Source organism: Coregonus lavaretus (genome assembly GCF_964263955.1).
Source record: "Coregonus lavaretus genome assembly, chromosome: 30".
Taxonomy (NCBI): Eukaryota; Metazoa; Chordata; class Actinopteri; order Salmoniformes; family Salmonidae; genus Coregonus; species Coregonus lavaretus.
The window spans coordinates 19,719,284-19,743,286 of record NC_140017.1 but is presented as its reverse complement, the minus strand read 5'-3'; the positions used below and the strand labels follow the sequence as shown (position 1 = coordinate 19,743,286).

The 24,003-nt window shown below is 44.6% G+C and overlaps 3 protein-coding genes across 4 annotated transcripts; 2 read left to right on the top strand and 1 right to left on the bottom strand.

The window, feature by feature from the left end:
- Positions 1 to 2,121: 2,121 nt before the first annotated feature.
- aamdc (adipogenesis associated, Mth938 domain containing) lies at positions 2,122 to 5,403 on the top strand. 2 transcript variants are annotated; one of them, XM_084148037.1, is made up of 4 exons: positions 2,122 to 2,206; positions 2,713 to 2,868; positions 2,963 to 3,058; positions 4,983 to 5,403. In XM_084148037.1, the coding sequence occupies exons 2-4, from the start codon at positions 2,737 to 2,739 to the stop codon at positions 5,121 to 5,123; spliced, it is 369 nt and encodes a 122-aa protein (XP_084004163.1). In that variant the 5' UTR covers positions 2,122 to 2,206; positions 2,713 to 2,736; the 3' UTR covers positions 5,124 to 5,403. The 2 variants fall into 2 exon arrangements, with proteins under 2 accessions (XP_084004163.1, XP_084004164.1); XM_084148038.1 differs by having other exon boundaries at positions 2,150 to 2,206; positions 2,716 to 2,868; positions 4,983 to 5,210.
- On the bottom strand, positions 5,392 to 16,887 carry ints4 (integrator complex subunit 4). The gene is made up of 24 exons (XM_084148034.1): positions 16,753 to 16,887; positions 16,020 to 16,214; positions 15,130 to 15,247; positions 14,926 to 15,032; positions 14,685 to 14,817; positions 14,366 to 14,466; positions 14,045 to 14,095; positions 13,867 to 13,955; positions 13,467 to 13,587; positions 13,292 to 13,363; positions 10,900 to 11,074; positions 10,513 to 10,718; positions 10,215 to 10,357; positions 9,952 to 10,067; positions 9,739 to 9,872; positions 9,235 to 9,392; positions 9,052 to 9,145; positions 8,856 to 8,936; positions 7,438 to 7,568; positions 7,274 to 7,333; positions 6,852 to 7,011; positions 6,616 to 6,759; positions 6,152 to 6,272; positions 5,392 to 6,009 (listed from the first exon to the last, which is right to left on the bottom strand). The coding sequence occupies exons 1-24, from the start codon at positions 16,804 to 16,806 to the stop codon at positions 5,831 to 5,833; spliced, it is 2,943 nt and encodes a 980-aa protein (XP_084004160.1). The 5' UTR covers positions 16,807 to 16,887; the 3' UTR covers positions 5,392 to 5,830.
- Positions 16,888 to 16,908: 21 nt separating this feature from the next.
- On the top strand, positions 16,909 to 23,309 carry LOC311105830 (small ribosomal subunit protein uS3). The gene is made up of 7 exons (XM_084148039.1): positions 16,909 to 16,998; positions 17,810 to 17,940; positions 20,265 to 20,358; positions 21,088 to 21,182; positions 21,568 to 21,755; positions 22,273 to 22,479; positions 23,233 to 23,309. Exons 1-6 carry the CDS (start codon positions 16,969 to 16,971, stop codon positions 22,470 to 22,472), a joined length of 738 nt encoding a protein of 245 aa, XP_084004165.1. The 5' UTR covers positions 16,909 to 16,968; the 3' UTR covers positions 22,473 to 22,479; positions 23,233 to 23,309.
- Positions 23,310 to 24,003: the final 694 nt, after the last annotated feature.

Sequence of the window (24,003 nt, the reverse complement as noted above, 5' to 3'; positions counted from 1 at the left end):
TATTGTTGCCAATTACCATGTCAACGATGGCAATTTCCTGCGCATCTGATAATATTCTGGCTCTCCCTCCTGTGGGAGCCAACCTTTGGATCCTACTGAAAAACACAAAACAATCAATATATTTCAAAATGTCAGTACATGTAAAAATGTGAAGATACTGTATTGTACTGTAATATGTAGTTCATTTATCATTGAAGGATGCACATCTCACCTGTTGTTTTGCCGGAAAATTCGTACTATTGATGCAACTGTTGAACGCTGCAGATTTGGTTGCACCCTTAAACCGGCCTCTCTCAAAGAGAGACCATGGTTTACAACATGGTCAATAATTGTGGCCCTTATCTCATCAGAGACCACCGCTCTTGGTCTTCCTCTCCTTTGTCCTCCATGCATTCTCCCTCTCCCTGCCACTCTTCTTTCCCCACCAACCTGTCTTCCTTGATCCATGTTCCAAACTAAATCATTCCGAAGCCGTCCTCTTTTGTCTGTTTGGTAACAAGACTAAAAACAGGACGCTTGGGCAGGTTTTCAGCTGAAATTGCAATCAGCTGTGTTTGGAATGATTAAATATTCTGCTGAGATGTTCTATGTTTCAATCTGATTACTGCAGAAATGCACGACATTTGCCATCATTCTGTTTTGAATGTGTTTTTAACAGTTTTGGAAACAGTGTTAGCATTTGAAAAGGTGCTGCAAATATATAGTTTTGCAGGTGGTGGAGTATGAATGAGAAAGAGTTCATGGATTTCGGAGAATGTGGTCATTGAATGCATTTTGTGTGAAAGTAATGAAAAATGATTCACAGTTTGGTCCACATACATTTCTGTTTCACTGACTGTGAAGAGTTTTGACAATGTGACTTCAGTTTTGACCAATGCATGTTAGCAAGTGAAAAAAACTGTAACTAACGCCAGTGGTACTAGCCAACAATGCCATGAAGTTGCTTTGATGTGATCAGGGAATTTGAATCGGACAAGCCATTTCTGGGTATCTTCCTATATTGAAAGCCATACTGCCCAAGGTGTGTGTGGTGGCGGCATACTGTATGCAGAAGGGTCTTTCTATAAACTAGAGTACCACTGAGGATTTCCTACACTGGACAACTTTTTACAGCTGTTGATAAGTCATGGATAATAATGAGCTATGTAATATGATCTGGTAATGAAATAACATGACAAATACATTTTGTTTACCATGTTACACCTGCAATTTTAAACAATGCAAGGGGCTTGAAGTAGCCTACTTTCTCTTTATAAAAACAGCGATGGTGAGATCGAGTCCTTGAATTTGACTTGCCCATGTCTTTATTTACCCTGCTTAAAGGATGTATAGTATGAAAATGTATGCACTCACTAACTGTAAGTCGCTCTGGATAAGAGCGTCTGCTAAATGACTCAAATGTAAATGTATAGTCCTAGGCCATTGTTGTATAGGTGGAGTCATGGGCCAATTTGCATATATTCACTTTTATTACTCTAAATACACCTGTAACTGCATGAAAATCATTTTTTATTTTAGTTGCAAGCCATTTTTAAATTAGGATTCCAATGTCACACATTGGCCCCATTATTTGTAGAAAGACCCAGAACTGTTATTTTTACATGTGGGTCATGCAGAATGGAGAAGTCTAGAAATAAGCTTCATGGGCCCGGAAGCTGGCTTGTGATGCATATGTTTACGTGGATAAACAGAATAAAATATTTGTTATTATCAAATACATTTGCAGCATCATTGTTCCCCTTTGGACAGTTTACACATTGGCTGACAATGACATAACAGGAGGAATGGGAACCTAAAGGCAGTATAATAGCCTTTTGGAGAACAGGAGGGACTCACACACACACAACTTAAAAGTACATGTAGAAAAAAGGTTTATAAATAAAGTAAATGGTTATTAGATGAACTCCGTGGGACAAACAGCTCTTGCTTCAAACGTTCAGTTAATACAATTAACCATTAGCCAGTCCACATGTTATCATGGCCACGTTCAGCAGGAGACAACGTTGGCTAACGTTCAGATAGACATGTATGATGTAGAACAAATATACTTCTCTGGTATGTAGAATAAGCAATCACATGAGCTCTAGTCATGGCATTTCTATCTGCAACGTTCCACAACGCTACAGTATCAGCTACTTGACGTAACAATCCGGAACACACCCCTTCACGAAAGTAGCAGTCAGGCTGCCTACGAGCGAACGAACTGGTAAGGAAAAGTACCACTCACGACTGACGGACATAAGTCAGTAGTAAATAATAGCAAAGTGACATTTCAGCGACACTTTCGTCTATTCAGTTTCAGTTCATGTTCATGAATGATCGTTCGGTTTCAAAACGTGTTTGCGTGCACTTGCTACAGTTCCCCAGTGTTTGTTTACAACACTATTATTAGAAATACGATCTAATAATAGTTCATAGGGATTCAACTTTAGGAATGTTTCTCTCTAGATATGCTTATGTTTTAGAAAAATACTTTATATACCCATATTCCTTGGCGCATTGGTCTGAAGTTGACAACCCATCTGAAAGACACACAGATTGGAGAGTTTGAGCAGGGCAGCCCCTGAGGAGCCATTTAAGGGGTTGCTCAAGGATACTGGCTTATTCCCCAGCAGATTTTTGTCAGTTGGGATTCAAAACCGGCAACCCTCCGGTTTGCTAGCCCACTTTTTACATTGAAAAAGCTGCGTTTGTTTCCAAATATGCCTGCAGCAGCTGAGACACAAGACCTGTCCTATGTCGTCGCCAGAGATCGCTTCCCTGTCCTGGGGACACATGAAGGTGAAGGGCTGCTCCTCTGCCTATAAGGACTGTAAGGTGTGGCCCGGGGGCAGCCGCGCCTGGGACTGGAGAGAGACTGGGACGGACGTAAGTTATGATGATAATAGAACGAATAGGACATGGGTTGCGTCTCAAATGTCCACTTATATGACGATAATGATGTCACTCACTATGTGTGTAGCATCACCCTGGAGTGCAGCCTGCAGATCTGGAGGAGGTGCTTCAGAAGGGGGTGGAGATTCTGGTCATCGGGCGGGGCATGAGTGAGGCGCTGCAGGTATGCCCCATATACACACACACTCCCCCTACTCCCTACACGTTTACATGACACTTTCCCTAGACCTACACATTTACCCTACACTTTCCCAGTGGTGGAAAAAGTACTCAATTGTTATACTTGAGTAAAAGTAAAGATACCTTAACAGGAAATGACTAAAGTAAAAGTTACCCAGTAAAATACTACTTGAATAACAATGTACTTAAGTACAGTGGTAGAAAAAGTACTCAATTGTCATACTTGAGTAAAAGTACAAAGTAAAAGCTATACATCAAATTCCTTATATTAAGCAAACCAGACGGCACGATTTTCATATTATTTTTAATTAAGGACAGACAGGGGCACACTCCAACAGTCAGACATAATTTACATACACGGTATTTGTGTTTCATGAGTCCGCCAGATCAGAGGCAGTAGGGATGACCAAGAGTTATATTGATAGGTGCCATAATTCTGTCCTGCTTGAGCATTCTAAATGTAACAAGTACTTTCAGGTGTCAGGGAAAATGTATGGCGTAAAAAGTATATTATTTTCTTTAGGAATGTAGTGGAGTAAAAGTAAAAGTTGTCAAAAATATAAATAGTAAAGTACAGATACCCCAAAAAACTACTTAAGTATTTTTACTTAAGTACTTTACTCCACTGCACTTTCCCCAGCCATACACATTTACCCCAAAGATTGTTTATTATATTGACAAGATATTAGTGACCACTCTAACAATGGAAATAAATGTCCGTAAAGATGGAAGGCAGGCGGGAGGAGGTGAGATCAGGTGGGACTATTCTAGCCAATGAGGGCAGATACACGTGTGAACAATAGGCCATAGAGATATATAGAGGACTCATCTTTGTATCTGTGCAATTATAGAGTCTGTGACAGCAATAGGCCATGCCATTGAGGCTATTTAATTTTTCTTAATTGGCTGATTTTTTCCAACTCATAGGAATCTCCACCCAGTTGACTACTTTAAAATGGTGGAAGCCCTCAATGGCAATGTCCATGCTAAAATGGATTATATCCATGATGAGTCCTCTATCTATCTCTACGACAACCGGCACAACTCCGATATAAAGTTGTTTTGGGGTAAATTGCCGAAATGCCACGGGCGTCCACTTATATCACTGCATTCGTAACAACCTAACCATTACAAAACTTCATTTCAATCAAATAAGAACAATTACATATTGTAAAGTGGTTATCCCACTGGCTATAAGGTGAATGCACCAATTTGTAAGTCGCTCTGGATAAGAGCGTCTGCTAAATGACGTAAATGTAATGTAATTACATTTTTTGTTGACCAAATTCGACACTCATTGACCTCCATACAAACATTCCTCACTTCGTGGGCTTATTTTCATGGCCAGATTTTGGGCGGAGTAAAACCTCTTGCTTCCTCTCGGTTTACCCTACCCTTCACATTCCCTAGCCCCTACGAACATACTTTCACCAGCTCCTACAGATTTACCCTACACTTTCCCTAGCCACTACACAATTCCCCTGATTTCTCTCTCTGTCCGCGTTTGAGAGCATCAAAACTGTGATGTACCATGGGTAAATTGTGAATGACTGATCGACAAATAATATTGAGTAGTTATGATGCAAGGTGATTTGTAGATCAGTCAGTCTCGACTCGCCTTTAAAGGAAAACTCCACCCAAAAACTATATTTTTGCTTGTCAGTAATCAGGTTTTCAAGATATGTAACTTTCAAAATACAGAAATCATCCCAGTATGATGCAATTTGCATCATATGATGCAAAACCCAGAATCATATGATGCAAATTGCATCATACGGGATGATTTCTGTATTTTGAAAGTTACATATCTTGAAAACTTGATTGCTGACAAGCAAAAATATAGTTTTTGGGTGGAGTTTTCCTTTAAAGTTAGCTGCAATGTTGAATGCCGCTCTCTCTCTCTAAAGGTCCCGTCCTTAACTGTGGACTTCATGAGACAGAGAGGAGTGGAGCTGAGAGTGCTGCAGACAGAGAAGGCCGTCACAGAATACAACAACCTGGTTGGCCAGGGAGCCAAGGTGGGTGGCGTCTTCCACTCTACCTGCTGATGACATCACACCACAGAGGTGGCCAGTAGGAGAAGTCTGAAAGCCTGGTGCGATTCAACAGGGTCATATTCATTAAAGCACACCGTAGCAAAACATTTTGCAATGGAAAATGACAATGGCCGTTTCTTATTGGACAAGTCCATGTAGTCCCTCCCTGTTTTCTTCTGTTTGGTGCCTGATGAACACAACCCTGGGGTGCATTTAGCGAGGTGAAACATTCAGAACACCTTAATGAACAGAGCTGAAATGACTTGTTGTGAATAAAGGCTTGTTTTTGTCATCTGGTTTCATTTATTGTCATTCAAAAATATTTTTTTGCCCTTAACTATAGCAACTAGGAATAGTAACACACAGATCAGACAGGTGACCTCAGTGAAACTCTGGCTTAGTCTCAGACTGAATCCCAAATGGCACCCTATTTTCTTTACAGTGGTCAAAGGTAGTGCACTATATAGGGAATATGGTGCTATTTGGGACACATCCTCATTCTAGTTGAGCAGTCAGCCAGGAGTGGCAGAGTCACACACTAACAATATAAACATATTGTTTAGTAAAAATTAACGCAGTAAGGAACGGCCAGCTTTGAGGTTTGCTCCAATGGCTGAGGACTAGCAGGTCAGGTGGGAGAGGACAACAGACAAGATAGAAAAGACTAGAGGAAGAGGAGAGAGAGAGAGAGATGGATGTTTAAAGAGGTGTGTTTGGTGTCAGCGGCGGGCAGGTTTGGGCATGATGAAGACCTTGACAGGTTTGCCGAAGGGAATCGTTCCCTCAGTGGCACCCTCTGCTGGCTGGAGGCTTTCAGTGCTGCTGTCGCTCCACGCCGCCTTACAGAGACGAGATGAGCTGTAGGCCAGTAGCAGCCTCACCTCGATCTGACACGCCTCTAAGAGAGAGAGACAGAGAGAAAGGGGCCGGGGGTGAGCTTGTGTCCTCACCGGTCCATGCGGAGTGAAACAGGTAGAATGTGTGTGGGTGTGCCCCCACTAGTCCATGTGCTGTGAGACAGGTAGTGTGTGTGTCCTCACCAGTCCATGCAGAGTGAGACAAGTAGACCTGTGTGATGAGGCGGTGGCGGTGTGGTCCAGGACTCCTGAAGTCTCCAGGTTTAGGCTGAATCACATGAGACTGGCCGTCTGGATACAGCACCTGGAGAGTGTTAAAAGACAAAGCGAACTATTACAGCTGGTACCAACACTTCATACATCAGCAGGAGAGAGGGCACAGCTTATATACATACCGCTAGGGTCCTGGACAAAGGCTGCATTCCGATTCTCTACCCTTCATCCAGAAATGTGCAGGTGTATCCACCTTATGCATTTACATTGGCTAGGTGTAAGCATGGCTGGAGGGAGTTTCCACTATATTCCAGGTTATTCCTTTTAAATCCATGAGGGTGAGTGTACGAGTGCACGCTTTGGGAGAAGGTTGGAGAATCATAACGCAGCTAAGGGGTGTGTGTACCAGAGACTTTATATAACAGGCTGTGTACCTGTACTTTGACAGTGTTGTGGGGGTCTTGTACGTGCTCCAGCGTAGCGTCGATGTCTAGCGCCACCACCAGGCCAGAGGTGAAACGCAGCGGGTTGTCAGACTCTCCTGTCGGTTCGATGATGGTCGCCGACGCACGCTGGACCTGGCAGTCAATACAAACCACACCTGGGTCAAATACCTGTGTGTGTGTGTGTGTGTGTGTGTGTGTGTGTGTGTGTCTGTGTCTCTGTGTACCTGCTTAGGTAATTGAAGGTTTAAGAAGCCACTCTGTCTCAATGTGGTCTGAAGAATCTTGACTAGTTCTCCAGGCTTGCAGGCCGATAGCCTAGGACTCACGTCCAACAGCTTCCCCACAAAACTTTCCTGGAGGTGGGGCAGCTCCACCACAAACAGCCTGGAGGCAGAGGTCAGGATTAATCAGAATCCCAAAAGAAAAGGGTGTGCTTTCTGCAAGGTCAATGTTGCCACCTTGTGGCGATAAACTAAAAACAACAGTTCAGTTCCCCAATTCATTACAAATGTATCAGTTTCTGTTTGTCTTTTATAGGACAAATATTCTGTATTTTTGGTTTTCAACGATATCAAAAGTTGATTAAATAAAACAGATGAAATGATAGGTAGATGAAATGATAGTTGCAAAAATAAAGATAATATACCTCTGAAAGGATTCCACCTCCTGAAGGAATTTCTCACAGACACTGATGAGAGGTTCAACTCTGCAGAGAGATGAGAGGGGTTGAGTTGCTTGACAGTTATAGTCATGGACAGGTGTGAGTGTGTGTGTGTGTGGGGGGGGGGGGGGGTTTGTGTGTGTACTAACCCTCGCCTGGTGCGGGCAGTCAGGACTAGCTGTAAGGCCTTAGCCTGTAGTCTGACATGGTGTATGGTGGCCACCTGTCTGTTCTCCAGACCACTATATAGGAACTCCAGTTTATACGTCTCCTCCAGCATCTACAAACACACAAAACATTACATACACACAGCTCTGCACATCACATTACTGTCTAGAGGTAACACCACTGGCTGGTATGGCAGCTGCACCCTCGAGAGCATCCTGACTGGTTGCATCACTGCCTGGTATGGCAACTGCAAGGCCTCCTACCGCAAGGCACTACAGAGGGTAGCGCGTACGGCCCAGTACATCACTGGGGCCAAGCTTCCTGCCCTCCAGGACCTCTATACCAGGCAGTGGAAGGCCCTAAAAATGGTCAAAGACTCCCGAGTGGCGCAGCGGTTTAAGGCACTGCATCTCAGTGCTTGAGGCGTCACTACAGACCCCCTGGTTCGATTCCAGGCTGAATCACAACCGGCCGTGATTGGGAGTCCTATAGGGCGGCGCACAATTGGCCCAGCGTCGTCCGGGTTTGGCCGGTGTAGGCCGTCATTGTAAATAAGAATTTGTTCTTAACTGACTTGCCTAGTTAAATAAAGGTTAAATAAATTTAAAAAACCTAGTCATAGACTGTTCTCTCTGCTTCCGCACGGCAAGCGGTACCGGAGCGCCAAGTCTAGGTCCAAGAGGCTTCTAAACAGCTTCTACCCCCAAGCCGTAAGACCCCTGAACATCTAATCAAATGGCTACCCAGACACATATACACTGAGATTACAAAACATTGCTCTTTCCATGACATAGACTGACCAGGTGACCCTTATTGATGTAACTTGTTAAATCCACTTCAAATCAGTGTAGATGAAGGGGAGGAGAAAGGTTAAAGAAGGATTTTTAAGCCTTGAGAAAATTGAGAGATGGATTGTGTATGTGTACCATTCAGAGGGTGAATGGGCAAAACAAAAAATGTAAGTGCCTTTGAACGTGTATGGTAGTAGATGCCAGGTTCACCGGTTTGTGTCAAGAACTGCAACGCTGATGAGTTTTTCACACTCATCAGTTTCCTGTGTGTATCAAGAATGGTTCACCACCCAAAAGGACATCCAGCCAACTGTGGGAAGCATTGGAGTCAACATGGGCAAGCATCCCTGTGGAATACTTTCAACACCTTGTAGAGTCCATGCCCCAACGAATTGAGGCTGTTTTGAGGGCATGCAACTCAATATTAGGAAGGTGTTCCTAATGTTTTGTACACTCAGTGTCTATGCTCCTCTTCCCACCGGAGACCAGGGTTCAATCCCCCCTTCAACCCATATCTACCATCTACCTGTATCCCCCCCATTTCAAATCCGTCTAAATAAAGTGAAAAAGACTACAAAAAAAGCACATTTGTTTGTGTGTGTGTGTACCTGTTTGGCAGCAGCAGTTGCCATGGCGTTGTCTTTAAGGCAGAGGGGGACGGCCATGGTCCATAACTTCTCCTGCAAGGCCTGTGGAAGGACACAAGGAGAGGAGACAAGGAGATGAGGAAAGGCTATACGATTTGGGCATTCTGGTCAAATGTAATGCAGACAGACACCGGTCTATCCAGATCCAGACACACACCTTGGTGAGCAGTAGCTGGCAGCGGAGGTAGGTGGCAGAGAAGTCAGCAGCCCCTGCCAGCTCTGTCTGTAGCTCCCCCAGTCTCTGTAGGTCTCTGAGAGGATACACACACACAAAATATTCGCTTCATAAATTGTTTTCAATGTTTTGATAGTATGTGTGTGTGGATGTGTGTGTGTGTACCTGATAGTAAAGTTGAGCAGGTCCTGAGCCCCGGGGTCCTGTAGGTTGTGTATGGTGCTAATTCTGCTCAGACTCTGTTGGAGGAACAGCTGAGCAGACTCCACACTGCCGGAACCTTCTATACCACTCACACCTGGGGCCTGCTTCCTCCCTGGTAACTACACACATACACAGCATCATAACACAGATTATAAACTGGGTGGTTCGAGCCCTGAATGCTGATTGGCTGACAGCCGTGTTATATCAGACCGTATACCACGGGTAAGACAAAACATATTTGTACTGCTCTAATTACGTTGGTAACCAGCTTATAATAGCAATAAGGCACTTCAGGGGTTTGTGGTATATGGCCAATATACCACGGCGAAGGGCTGTATCCAGGCACTCCACATTGCGTTGTGCATAAAAACCGGCCCCTCGGGCCTTATTGCTTAATTATAACACAGTGGGTCTTGACATAGATTGGTGGGTCTAGTGTCTGAAAGGGGTGTGTGTGTGTCTTACCCTGAGAGGAGGTACTAGGTGAGAGAGGCTGTCCCGTAGGTAGGTGTAGTGTCTAAAGGTGTGGTCTGAGAACAGAGCTGTCATGGTGGGACAAGACTGAGCTGCATTGAACACCAGCACCAACACTGCAATATCTGTTACGCTAGGTCAGGAACACACAACACAGAGGTAGGTATAGGTGTGTGTGTGTGTGTGTGTGTGTGTGTAGGATACAGGCAGGGTCGTCCATGTCTGGTTCAGGGGTGTGGAAGTAGGGGTGAGTACTGAGCAGCTCTGGAACCAGCGGTAACACCAGGGTAGGATGACGACAACCTAGAAACTTTAGACACCTAGAGAGAGAATGAGAGGGAGAGGGAGGGAGAGATGAAGAAAAAGAGACAGAAAGAGAGAGCATGTTGAGTTTTAAAAGCATTTTTATTGAATCACTTGCAAAGTGACACACACACACACACACACACACACACACACAGGCTTACTTCCAGACAGAGTTGCGGTCGGTGGGGTACTTGGTGAGGTTCTTCAGCAGCTCCAGCAGGGCCAGTTGGATACACTCTTTAGTCGACACATTGGTGAAACACAACAACTCATGTAGCGCCTCTCTGATGTCACGAGACGAGTCCTACACAGGTTACACATTTCAGTTGATTATTTTTAACATTTAGAAATGTTCTTCTTTCACCTTGTAAGTGTGAAAAGTGTGTGTGTGTGTGCATGCGTGTGTGTTGGCGCGTGCATGTGTACGTGTCTCCATATATGTGTTGGTGTGTGTGTTACCTCTAGAACAGCCAGTACAGTATCCAGCTGGTCTTCTCTCAGGGTGATGTTAATAGAGATTTGTCTCAGGACGTGGATGGACTGCAGCCTGACTTCCTCAATCTCATCATTAAACATGTCAACCAGGAAGTCCAGGCACTTCTCAGCAAAGCTGGCAGATGATTGGGCAAGAGCAGAGAGTGCATCCACAGCAGCAATTCGCACCTCTACAGATAAAACACACAGTGTCACATTATAATTTACACACACAAAACCCACGCGCACACAAACAAACACACACTCTCTCTCTGAGCCTCCACAGCCTTTACAGAAACAAAGAAAACATAATACACACACAGAGACACCCCCCAAACACCACCACACTTACCCAAACACAACCACACTTACCGTACATCTCGTCCTCCAGTCCATGTACGAAGGCTCCGCAGGCCCCCGAGGCGATCAGGTTGACAGCTGAGGTGTCCACCTTCTCCTTGGGAGCATCATCAGCCCATTTCCTCCCTGAGGAGAACTCACCAGACGCATAGAGCTCCTTGGCCCGCTCATGAGCAGTACGTTTCCTCTGAGATATAACATTATTATTAATACATGCAAAAAAATATTTAACCTTTATTTAACCAGGTAAGACCCATTGAGGTTAGAAACCTCTTTTGAGGGGGCGACCTGGCAAGAAGGCAAAACGGAAATAGCAGCAAGTACATAAAATGTAACAAAAAATACAAATACACACAAAAGACAAAGTGTCACAAGTTAAATATATCTGAAGATGAATGGTTTTGCTAAAACACTTGTAACACTTCAAACAAACAAACAGCGAGACACACATGCTCAGCAGAACTGTCCTGCCACCATCTTGATGACACTATAATAATATAATATAATATAATATGCCATTTAGCAGACGCTTTTATCCAAAGCGACTTACAGTCATGCGTGCATACATTTTTGTGTATGGGTGGTCCCGGGGTTCGAACCCACTACCCTGGCGTTACAAGCGCCGTGCTCTACCAGCTGAGCTACAGAGGACCACTACTACACTACACACAGATTACATTACATAGAGCTCCTTGGCCCGCTCATGTGCCGTACGTTTCCTCTGAAACATACACTGAACAAAAATATAAACGCAACAATTTCAAAAGATTTTACTGAGTTACAGTTCATATAAGGAAATCAGTCTATTGAAATAAATTAATTCGGCCCTAATCTATGGATTTCACATAACTGGGAATACAGATATGCATATGTTGGTCAAAGATACCTTTAAAAAAGGTTAGGAGCGTGGATCAGAAAACCAGTCAGTATCTGGTGTGACCACCATTTGCCTCATGCGGCGCAACATATCTCCTTTGCATAGAGTTGATCAGGCTGTTGATTGTTGCCTGTGGAATGTTGTCCCACTCCTCTTCAATGGCTGTGCGAAGTTGCTGGATATGGCGGGAACTGGAATACGCTGTCGTACACGTCGATCAAGAGCATCCCAAACATACTCAATGGGTGACATATCTGGTAAGTATGCAGGCCATGGAAGAACTGGGACATTTTCAGCTTCCAGGAATTGTGTACAGATCCTTGCGACATGGGGCCGTGCATTATCATGCGGAAACATGAGGTGATGGCGGCGGATGAATGCCACGACAATGGGCCTCAGGATCTCATCACGATGTCTCTGAGCATTCAAATTACCATAGATAAAATGCAATTGTGTTTGTTGTCCGTAGCTTATGCCTGCCTATACCATAACCCCACCTCCACCATGGGGCTCTCTGTTCATAACGTTGACATCAGCAAACCACTCGCCCACACGAAGCCATATCTGCCATCTGCCCGGTACAGTTAAAACTGTGATTCATCCGTGAAGAGCACACTTCTCCAGCGTGCCAGTGGCCATCGAAGGTGAGCATTTGCCCACCAAAGTTGCTTACGACGCCGAACTGCAGTCAGGTCAAGGCCCTGGTGAGGACGACAAGCATGCAGATGAGCTTCCCTGAGTCCGTTTCTGACAGTTTGTGCAGAAATTCTTCGGTTGTGCAAACCCAGTTTCATCAGCTGTCCGGGTGGCTGGTCTCAAGACGATCCCGCAGGTGAAGAAGCCGGATGTGGAGGTCCTGAGCTGGTGTGGTTACACGTGGTCTGCAGTTGTGAGGCCAGTTGGAAGTACTGCCAAATTCTCTAAAACGACATTGGCGTCGGCTTATGGTAGAGAAATTAACAGTAAATTATCTGGCAACAGCTCTGGTGGACATTCCTTCAATCAACATACCAATTGCGCGCTCCCTCAAAACTTGAGAGATCTGTGGCACTGTGTTGTGTGACAAAACTGCACATTTTAGAGTGGCCTTTTATTGTTCCCAGCACAAGGTGCACCTATGTAATGATCATGTTGTTTAATCAGCTCCACACCTGTCAGGTGGATGGATTATCTTGGCAAATGAGAAATGCTCACTAACAGGGATGTAAACAAATGTGTGCACAACATTTGAGAGAAATAAGCTTTTTGTGCGTATGGTATTTTTTTGGGGATCTTTTATTTCAGCTGATGAAACATGGGACCAACACTTTACATGTTGCATTTCTATTTTTGTTCAGTGTAGATAACAATATGTATAGATTACACTACATATTTACTTTATTACATCTAGATTACATAGATCTCATTGGCCTGCCTATGAGCCGTACATTTCCTTTGAAATATACATTATAATAAATAAATTACAAATAAAATGCTGTATGCTTCCTCTGAAAATACATTTTACACACATACACACAGTGTACGTACCCTGAGGTCTGACATCAGCTTCTTGTCCAGAGTCTGCTCTAGGAAGTGAGGACTGACCTGCAACATATTACCCTGAGGAAGAGAGGTATGAGTGGAGGAGGAGGAAAGGAGAACCATGGCTATCTGAAAAGTAAAGTAAGATGTGAACGAGTGGTTTGTGTGTGTGTGTACTCACCAGTGTTTTGGCGGCCTGCACCCTGACTACCCAGGATCCATCAGAGACCATGTGACTGATCTTCCCAAACGAGTCGTCGACCAGACGGACTTGCTCATTGGATGACGGGATAGGCACGATGCTGATTGGACAGATGACACCTTTATTCACCAATCACACAGCAGTTTTCATCCCCCCAGTCAGTGTGCAGTGTTGGGCTTGTTTGACATTGCAGCTGACATTGCAAGCGATTGCTGACTGACTGATCTACAAATCGACTTGCATCATAAATAACCACTCATTATCGTTTGTAGATCAGTCTGTCAGTCACAATTTACCCACAATGAATCATGGAGTTAGTGCTCTTGAACACAGCCAGTATGTGTGTGTGTACGTACGTGTGTGTCTGTATGTGTTTTACCTCTCTGGATAGATCTGACTCAGGACCCACACCATCTGAACGGCAGCCGAACGCACCTGCTCATAGTCATCACACAGCAGCCGACAGGCCTAGACACACACAATTAGAGAGAAACACACACACACACACACAGCAACCTAGATAGAGGCTTGGAAAGAAACACAAACACACTCTCTACCTGGTCATATATGGTCTGTTGAATCTTCAGTCCCCTTTCATGTAGTTGCAGCTGAAAGGAAGAGCAGAACATTGAATAATCAATCAGTCAATATAATCTATCTAGCCTCTGGACACATGCCAATAGTCTATAGAGGCTTCCTATATGTTTGGAGTAGGCATCCAGCTAACTTTCACCTGTCCTGTGTTTTCAGAGCAGTGCAGACTATTGAGAGGCCTCTCAATATCCACTCAATAGACTGAAGCATTGTTTTGGGAATGCATTCTAAGTGAGCATGCTAGTATGTATATTGGGACGTAACAGGAGGAAGTGAGGTCATACCATGGCTTTGATGGCCGCAGTGCGCACCCTTGGGTCCTGGTCGGCAAAGTAGTCACTGATGACGCTCTGCGCGTCTCTCACACACACTCCGCCAGACACCCCTTAAAGGAGGAGGAAGGGAAGGTGGAAAGTAGTCACTGATAACACACTGCTGTTGCACATCCCACACACATACACATCTCTCACAGACATGGACATGGTGATGTGATGAGGGGACTAGTCTGGTTAAATTAAATTAAGTAAATAAACATGTCATGTAGTAAATGTTTTTATTGTTGTTGACTCAACTACCCTAGTTAACACAAATAAATATACACACCTGGAGCACCGCCCCCAATCACAGCTGGAACCAATCCCTGTCCATCTTTATTTAAGGGCGTGTCCACGTTGCACAGGCAACCCAGGAGTTGCAGGCATTTATTCCTCACGCCGAAATATGTATCTGACAGGTGCTGAGAGAGAGAAATTAGAGGGATAAGATGAGAGAGGGGGATGAGAGCGATCAATGAGAGAGGCGGATGAGCGAGAGAGAGATTAATGAAAAAACTTGCAGACCACACCTTGCAGGCCACCTCTATGAGTCTGTGTCTAACAGTAGGGCTTTCTGGGAGCTGGGTGCCGATGACCAGCAGAGTGTCCAGCAGCTGAGCCAGGATCTGGTGGGACTCTGGACACACACACGGAGAAGAAACACACAGAGAGAGACATGGAATTGGTCAGAGAAGATATGGGATACTAAGTGTGTGTATCAGAGTGTAACTTACTCTCTGTGTTGAATGTGTTGAGGGTGTCATCTAGGATAGTCTCAGGGTTGAAGTTCTGGGTCTTACTAAGCAGGCCGATCAGAGAGGCAATCTTCAGCCGCACCGAGTTATCCTGCTCCTACAGAGACATAGATACACACACACACACAGTTACAAGTTATCACTTTTCTACAGGAAGACACAAGAGCAATGTGAGGGAAAGAAGGGATAGAAGAAGGAGAGGCAGAAATAAAGAAGTAGGAGGGGAGAAAGGAGGCACCATGGAAGGAGGGGAGAAGATATCTGCTCTTAGCAACGCAGGTGTATTTACATACACTAGCGTTGCTTTCAATTGTATTGGGTTGCACAAAAACAGTCCTCGGGAAGCCAGAAGTTAAATACAATTCAATTTCAACTTACTGTGCCGGTGGGCAGGAAGGTTGGTCATTATGACGGGGGGAATTTGCCACAAAATATCTAAAGGATTGTGTTATTAAACAGACTTTCCAAACGTTGGTCTGTTGTAAACCCACTTCTTCTCTGCTTACCTCATGTCAAAATAAAAGTCCCCCACAAGTTATTCATTTTTTGTCCACATATGGCGCATGTGCAGGACTTTTATTTTGACATGAGGTAAGCAGAGAGTACATTGGCACAGTACGTTGAAATGTAATATTATTGAACTTCTGGCTTTCCGTGCAACCCAATACAATTGAAAGCAAGGCTAGTGTATGTAAATAGACCCGCATTGCTAAGAGCAGCTAGGGAGAGGAGGGCTGCTTTACCTTGTAATAGTGTTCCAGGAGGAGAGAGATGTAAGGTAGAAAGAGAAGAGAAAGGACAGAAGGAGAAGATGGAGGGATGGAAGAAGAGATGGGAGGATGGAAGGATTAAAGCCAGGGCCACCATACCTTGTAGTAGTGTTCCAGCAGTATGCGCACCACCCCCTCCACACTCTCTGCCTCCACGGAGCTGCGGGCGAAGTGCAGGAGGTACTGCAGGGCATCAGTGGGGTTGGAGGCCTTACACAGGTCAATATGCAGCGCTGCAGACTTACTTGGCTTGGTCAGACGGAGCTTCTTGGCTGGAGCCTCCTCTTGGGGAAGCTGTTGATCAACAGAGACAATGGATTACCTTTTATTTTTCATTTTGTGATATGAGATGATACGGATCTGGACAGCCAAACAGCATATCTAAAGCTGTAGGGATCGAACTATAGCAAGGCTCTAGACAAAGCTAGCCAGGTCCCAGATCTGTTTGTGCCCTTGCCTACTCTATTGCTGCCCTTTTCATGATTTGCATGATCATAACACAAACAGACTGGCACTCAGGCTGTACACCAGCTAGCTAACTAGCTACCACTGGCCATTTGTTCAGATCCCTGTGACCCAACGTAGTTAGCAACTTTTCTACGAGGCCTATATAATATATATATCTAGCTAAAGTTAATGAAAGAGGATGCATGATGTCATCAAAAACTATGTGATGTTATTGCGGGATGCAATAAGTTAACAGTAGCTAGCTACGAAACACTCGGACACAGCCTGAGTCTAACGTTAGCTATCTGGTTTGCTAGTATAGACAGAACAACGATGGTTAAAAGGTGAATGTTTCGTTTTTTTCCATAACCATGCGTCTACCAACCTGGACAACTTTTGAAAATTCCTCGTAAACTCGCTTTTTGAGATGTGCTGCCATTTCCAAAGAAGTTAACTAGCTAGCTGTAGCTACCAGTATTTTTTTGTTTGTTGAAAGCGCCCAACACCATCGTCATCAAGCATCGACGGAACTCGCAATTCTGGGTATAAATACACTTCCGGTTCCTTAACAATTTCTTTCCTGTCAGCGGCCTCCGGCAAGATGGCGGTACAAATCTCCAAAAAGAGGAAGGTTAGTTCACGTTTCATACCAAAATTCTATTCATAACTGATGCATTTGTAGCAAATTGGGATGCCATGTGTTAGCAGCATGAATACGGAGTTGATTGTAGTATTGATCGGGGTCCTCGTCCCCTAGTCTAAAGAGGATTGACACAGATGCTAGCTACCGGTACAACGAATCCTCACTTCGATAGAGAACGTGTCAAGTGGTGCCTTTTATACCGTACTAGTGAGTAAGTATAGCCATAATAACACCAAAGCATTTAGTTGCAAGTCTGATTGTCGAAGTGGTGTGTATGTAGATTGGTGGTCAGTGTCTAGTTGGCTAATGTTCACGTCACACAGGTGGCAGGCTACTTTATTTTAACATTGGCGTTACCCAGTGCACCAACAATGTAACTTGCTGGCCAGTGATGTTACCTACATTTACATTTTAGTCATTTAGCAGACGCTCTTATCCAGAGCGACTTACAGTTAGTGAATACATTTTTTTTTATACTGGCCCCCCATGGGAATCGAACCCACAACCCTGGCGTTGCAAATGCCATGCTCTATCAACTGAGCTACATCCCTGCCGGCCATTCCCTCCCCTACCCTGGACGACGCTGGGCCAATTGTGCGCCGCCCATGAGTCTCCCGGTTGCGGCCGGCTGCGACAGAGCCTGGATTCGAACCAGGATCTCTAGTGGCACAGTTAGCACTGCGATGCAGTGCCTTAGACCACTGCGCCACTCAGTTGCAGGTTCACTAGCGGCTATGTGACTACACGCATGTTCCCTACAACCTAGCTAACAATGTACTCATTTTTTGTGCACGGTTAGTTCGTCGCGGACGGAATCTTCAAAGCCGAGCTGAACGAGTTCCTGACGCGCGAGCTTGCGGAGGATGGCTACTCTGGTGTGGAGGTGCGTGTGACTCCGACCAGGACCGAGATCATCATCCTGGCCACAAGGTAAAGTTACCGGTATGTTGGTAGCTAGTGGTGTTATACTGGATTTAAAGGGTTATTGTTAGTAGTATAATTAATTGGTGTAGGGTTGGGCGGTTTCCATATTTCCATATCCAGATGTGCCATCCCGGATATACGGTAAATTACCGGTAGTGCACACAAGGTTCCCTATTTTATTTCTCCAAGAAACGCAAGAACAATCTTTAAAAAGTTCACTTTCAGAGTGCTAACTAGTACTAAGGAATTCTCATAGCGGATGCTATGTTAATGAGCGCATGCGAACATTTACTACTAGGACAGACAACCTGGCTCATGCAAGTATCTCAAAATGCGGTTTGCAGCAAGCTCAAAACAAATATTAGGCAGCAGGGATCATAATAATCCAGGAGGGGCTGACACGACCCTCCAGCATGACAATGCCACCATCCATACTGCTCGTTCTGTGCGTGATTTCCTGCAAGACAGGAATGTCAGTGTTCTGCCATGGCCAGCAACGAGCCCCGATTGCAATCCTATTGTGCACCTCTGGGACCTGTTGGAATCGGAGGGTGAGGGCTAGGGCCATTCCCCCCAGAAATGTCAGGGAACTTGCAGGTGCCTTGGTAGAAGAGTGGGGTAACATCTCACAGCAAGAACTGGCAAATCTGGTGCAGTCCATGAGGAGGAGATGCTCTGCAGTACTTAATACAGCTGGTGGCCACACCAGATACTGACACTTATTTTTGATTCTGACCCCCCCTCCCTTTGTTCAGGGACACATTATTCAATTTCTGTTAGTCACATGTCTGTCGAACTTGTTCCGTTTGTCTGTTGAATCTTGTTATGTTCATACAAATATTTACACATGTTAAGTTTGCTTAAAACAAACAGTTGACAGTGAGAGGACGTTTCTTTTCTGCTGAGTTTAGCTACTAAATTAGCAAATCAAATTCACAACTGCAGAGTATTTAAGCGCACTTTAGACAGTTAACTTAATAGTTATAAGATATCTAGATGGCAAACGTTGATGTGAATTCCATACTGTAATTAGATCACCTGGCACATGCTGCACGAGGCTCCGGTCTCTTGTCATTGTGTGCTTGTAAACAAACACAATGTGACACATGACTGGGGACTACCGTAAGCTACATAATAATAATAATATGCCATTTAGCAGACGCTTTTATCCAAAGCGACTTACAGTCATGCGTGCATACATTTTTTTTGTGTATGGGTGGTCCCGGGGATCGAACCCACTGCCTTAGCGTTACAAGCACCGTGCTCTACCAGCTGAGCTACAGAGGATTATCTCCTAATGTATTGCACAAGTTGACTACAGGTATTTACTTAGTAGCTACAAATATTCAAATGCATAAAAAAAACGTAGTTTCTCAGGACAGACACAGCTGTAGGCTATTTGTGCAAGGAATAAGATGTAATGAGGTACATTTTTCCCATTCATGCAGAGTGGTTAGCGAACACATTGGAAACTATTGACATTGTCAATGGATTCTAAAAACAGACTTTGTTTACTTGCTGTTTGAGGTGAAGAAAAAATAACTTAGTGGTGGTGAGTTAAGATGATCAGAAATACGTCATACACCCCCAAATAGGCACATTTCTGGGCTACATTTGGGCGCAGGCCAGGTAGCCTAGGCCTACTTCTATATTCATAATACTTACTCAACATTGACAGGAGTGCTCCAAAGAAAAGACAATTAATAAATTGATGTAAATGGAATTAAATAAACCAAAACTTGTTTCTCACAAATGTAGCATTGGTTGTGAGCTCTGCAAACAATGTGTCCACTCACGCAATGAGCAAGGTAAATTACTGTAATAATAATATTGAATGCATTCACAGAAATTACCATAACCAAACAACCATTGTGGGAATTACCAGTCCACTGAGACAGGTGCAAATCACAGGTGTCGCGTGTGCCATGAAAACATTTTTTTGCGACTGCTCGACAAAAAAAACTATTGGTTGACCAAATCGACCAGTCAACTAAATGGGGTCAGCCCTACACCCCTGATGCGTTAGGTTGTTTAGGTGCCTAGTTAAGTATGTGGTTGGTGAAAGTGGTCTGCTTTAGAAAGGGCCATGTTGCCAAAGTGTGATATCATTATGAGAACTGGTCTTGCATGCTAGCTACTGTCCTGCATCATTGAAACTCATATGCATTTACTAACTCAAAAGGATCTATTGATTCGAATGAAATGAATAAGTTGGTTTTTAAATATGAGAACCTGTTAAATACGGCTGGAACTTTCATGAACACACGATGACTGATAACTGATTGCATACATAGAGAACATGTAGTAATGACGTATTATTGTTGTTTCAGGACCCAGAATGTTCTGGGAGAGAAGGGCCGTCGCATCCGGGAGCTGACCGCTGTTGTTCAGAAGAGGTTTGGCTTCCCTGAGGGCAACGTGGAGGTAAACGGATACGCATACACTAAACACACTACAGACGCGTACATATACACATTAGACATACTCCCTAACCCCAGCTGAGAACTGTGGTTCAGAAGAGGTTTGGCTTCTGAGGGCAGTGTGGAGGATAGAGGAATATGATTGTGTGAAGTTTAAATGAAAACAAGTGTGAATTCCACAGATTTTTAAATGTGTTAATCAATGTAAAACAACCAACCTCTGTGTCTAAAGGAAGAATCAATGACTGAAAAAGCTCTAGCGTTGCCTTTGCACCAGACTGTTAACCAGAAACTGCTTTCCTTCAGTGATGATACGATGACGAGTCGGAACGGGACACAGTCCGTCTCTGTGGTCACTGGGTCAGGGTCACGTTCTGTGTCTCTGGGTTCAGTTCCCCAGAGCAGCGTGTCTCTTCAATTGAAGACATCGAGGCATTTGTCTGAGAAGGGCTCAATCCAGTACAGGAAATGTGTGGATTCAGATGGTTTCTTGTTAGAGTCAGGTGGCTAGTTGGGTAAGATGAAGGTAGTCAGCGATGCATGAAGTTGTCAGTGTTCTAGAGACTATTTCCACCACAACTAAGAATGTGAATTGCGAGGCTACAATTGTCTACTGTGGTGGTTCCGCGGCTATCACATTGCAGCACCTGCACCAAGCTGTAGGCTGTGTAGCCTCTCCCAATCTCTCTCTGTATGTGTAGAAGGTTAACCTCCCCACTCTCTCCCTCTCTAGCTGTACGCCGAGAAGGTTGCAACCCGTGGTCTTTGTGCCATTGCTCAGGCTGAGTCTCTGCGCTACAAGTTGCTGGGAGGTCTGGCTGTACGTAGGTAAGCCTAACCCTGACCTCTAACATGTTGCACCTAGACACTGATCAAAGGTCTGTTATGCATTAACCTGTAATGGTACAGGTTAGGATTTGGGAAGGTAAGCTGGTTCTAGTTCTCTTCAGGAGAATATTGGCACTTGTCTAAGAAGGGCCAGGAAAATGGCTCATAATGTCAGATGTGATCTAAGTCCTGTATAAGTTGACGTGTGTATTAAACCCATTTTTTTTCTCCTATCCCAACCCCCCCCCCCCCCCCCGTTTCGCTCCACTTTTCCTCCTCGCCCCCCCTCTCCTTTCTTCCTCTCTACCCTCACCCGCTCTCTTTCCTTCACCATCTCTCTTCTCTTTCATCCATCCCTTTCCTCTCTCTCTATCCCCCCTCCCAGAGCTTGCTATGGTGTGCTGAGGTTCATCATGGAGAGTGGCTCTAAGGGTTGTGAAGTGGTGGTTTCTGGGAAGCTGAGGGGTCAGAGGGCCAAGTCCATGAAGTTTGTTGACGGCCTGATGATCCACAGTGGAGACCCAGTCAACTACTACGTAGACACCGCTGTACGCCATGTCCTGCTCCGACAGGGTAAGTACCAAATCAACCCCTAGACAATACACTACTACTCTACCCCTAGACACTACTAATGGTTAGACAGAGTGAATACCAAATAAACCCCTATACCTTACTCCTAGATGATTCTGCTCTGTCAAGGTGAATCACAAAAATTCGAATTTTTGGTCTGTTGCTTTTTAAAGGTGAATGTTTTCCTTCAGTGATGATACGATGACGAGTCGGAATGGGCCACTGTCGGTCTCTGGGGTCGCTGGGTCAGGGTCACGTTCTGTGTGTCTGGGTTCACTTCCCCAGAGCAGCGTGTCTCTTCAGTTGAAGACATCGAGGCATTTGTCTGAGAAGGGCCAGGAATGACTTAAGTCTAGTCATATTATGATCAACTTCTTTCTTGCTACACCACACATGGGCTAACCCTCATACTCTATTCTATACGCTTCACTGTTCTACGTCTACGTACGCAGAATAACCGTTTGGTAGAGGGTCCGTCTAAGCACTGATGTGTCCATGTATGTGTTTTTGTCTGTCTCAGGTGTGCTGGGCATCAAGGTGAAGATCATGTTACCATGGGACCCCAGTGGTAAGATCGGCCCCAAGAAGCCTCTGCCAGACCATGTGAGCATTGTGGAGCCCAAAGACGAGACTATCCCCTCCACCCCTGTGTCGGAGCAGAAGGGGGCCAAGCCAGAAGCCCCAGCAGCCATGCCACCGACTCCTGTACCCACCGCATAGTAGACAGGTACTATACCCTAACACTAACCCAGCCACTGCATAGTAGAAATGTACTGTACTATAAATCTGTGGTTCTCAGCTGGTTTTGCTTCGGGACCCACATTTAACCAGGTTACCTCAGTCGTGACTCAATTTGCATTGTGGGGGAAAACCACATGCAATCTGGAAAATTATTTTTAATGCTAGATTGATAATGTAGTAGTTGTTGAGGAGGCTTGTGGTAGTGAAAGGACTCTCCATAATTGTCTCATTTAAAATGCTGCACCAAAGTGTCTATCCCAGGGTGTGATACACTAAGTTTGTTTACTTTCAGGGCGACTTATTAGTTTAGTGTTAGTTTACTCCTCCCTTCAGTGATGATACGATGACGAGTCGGAACGGGACACAGCCTGTCTGGGGTCACTGGGTCAAGGTCACGTTCTGTGTCTCTAGGTTCAGTTCCCCAGATCAGCGTGTCTCTTCAGTTGAAGACATTGAGGCATTTGTCTGAGAAGGGCTTCCTGACTTTATCAAATTTTCTATTGCACTACTTTTGACCAGGATCCATAGGGCTCTGTTCGAAAGCAGTACACTGTATTGGGAATGGGGGTGCCATTTGAGTCAGAAAATATACTGCTGGCTAAATAAATGACCTTGAGCATGTTTCTAGACTATGTTGAGCATGTAGCAAAGCTACTGTATGTTGTGTTTTAATTAATGCGCTGTGAATCAGGTAGGGTTGGGGATGGTGTCCTAATGTCTGGTATTCTGTCTTCTCCAGGTGTCAGCCATTGTTCATAGATGGAAGCAGAACCCTGAATTTTTCTGTACAAAAATAAAACCTTGGAAATAAATACACCTTGTGTTTGTCTCGACATGTGAAATATTCCTGTTCCCAACCATAATAATAATATGCCATTTAGCAGACGCTTTTATCCAAAGCGACTTTGTCATCTGTGCATACATTTTTACGTATGGGTGGTCCCCGGGATCGAACCCACTACCCTGGCGTTACAAGCGCCGTGCTCTACCAATTGAGCTACAGAGGACCACATTGAGCTATAAATAATAATTGGTTGGTTTGTGGCACTTTTAGAATTGGAGAATGGTAAGGAGCAAGGACTCTTGGTAGCCAGGTAAGGAAATATCTACTTTAAAAAATAAAAAAAACTATCCCTTTGTTTTTGGAGAATAATATACCTTATAAAAACATACAACTATTCATAAATTAGTACCAACAAAGGACCGAGACCTCAATTGTTTTATTGTTTATAAACAAGGCTTGTTGATGTGTTATAGACCCGGGTTCGATCCCGGACTGTATCACAACCGGCAGTGATCGGGCACCCCATAGGGTGGCGCACAATTGGCCCAGCATCGTCCGGGTTAGGGGAGGGGAGGGCCGTCATTGTAAAACAGAATTTGTTCTTAACTGACTTGCCTGGTAAAATAAAAAGTAGGACATTCAACACTTAACTATCCCATATCTGAAGGACTACGGAACCCTCTTCTGGTAATTAACCCCGATATCAAAGAATATACTGGCCTTTCC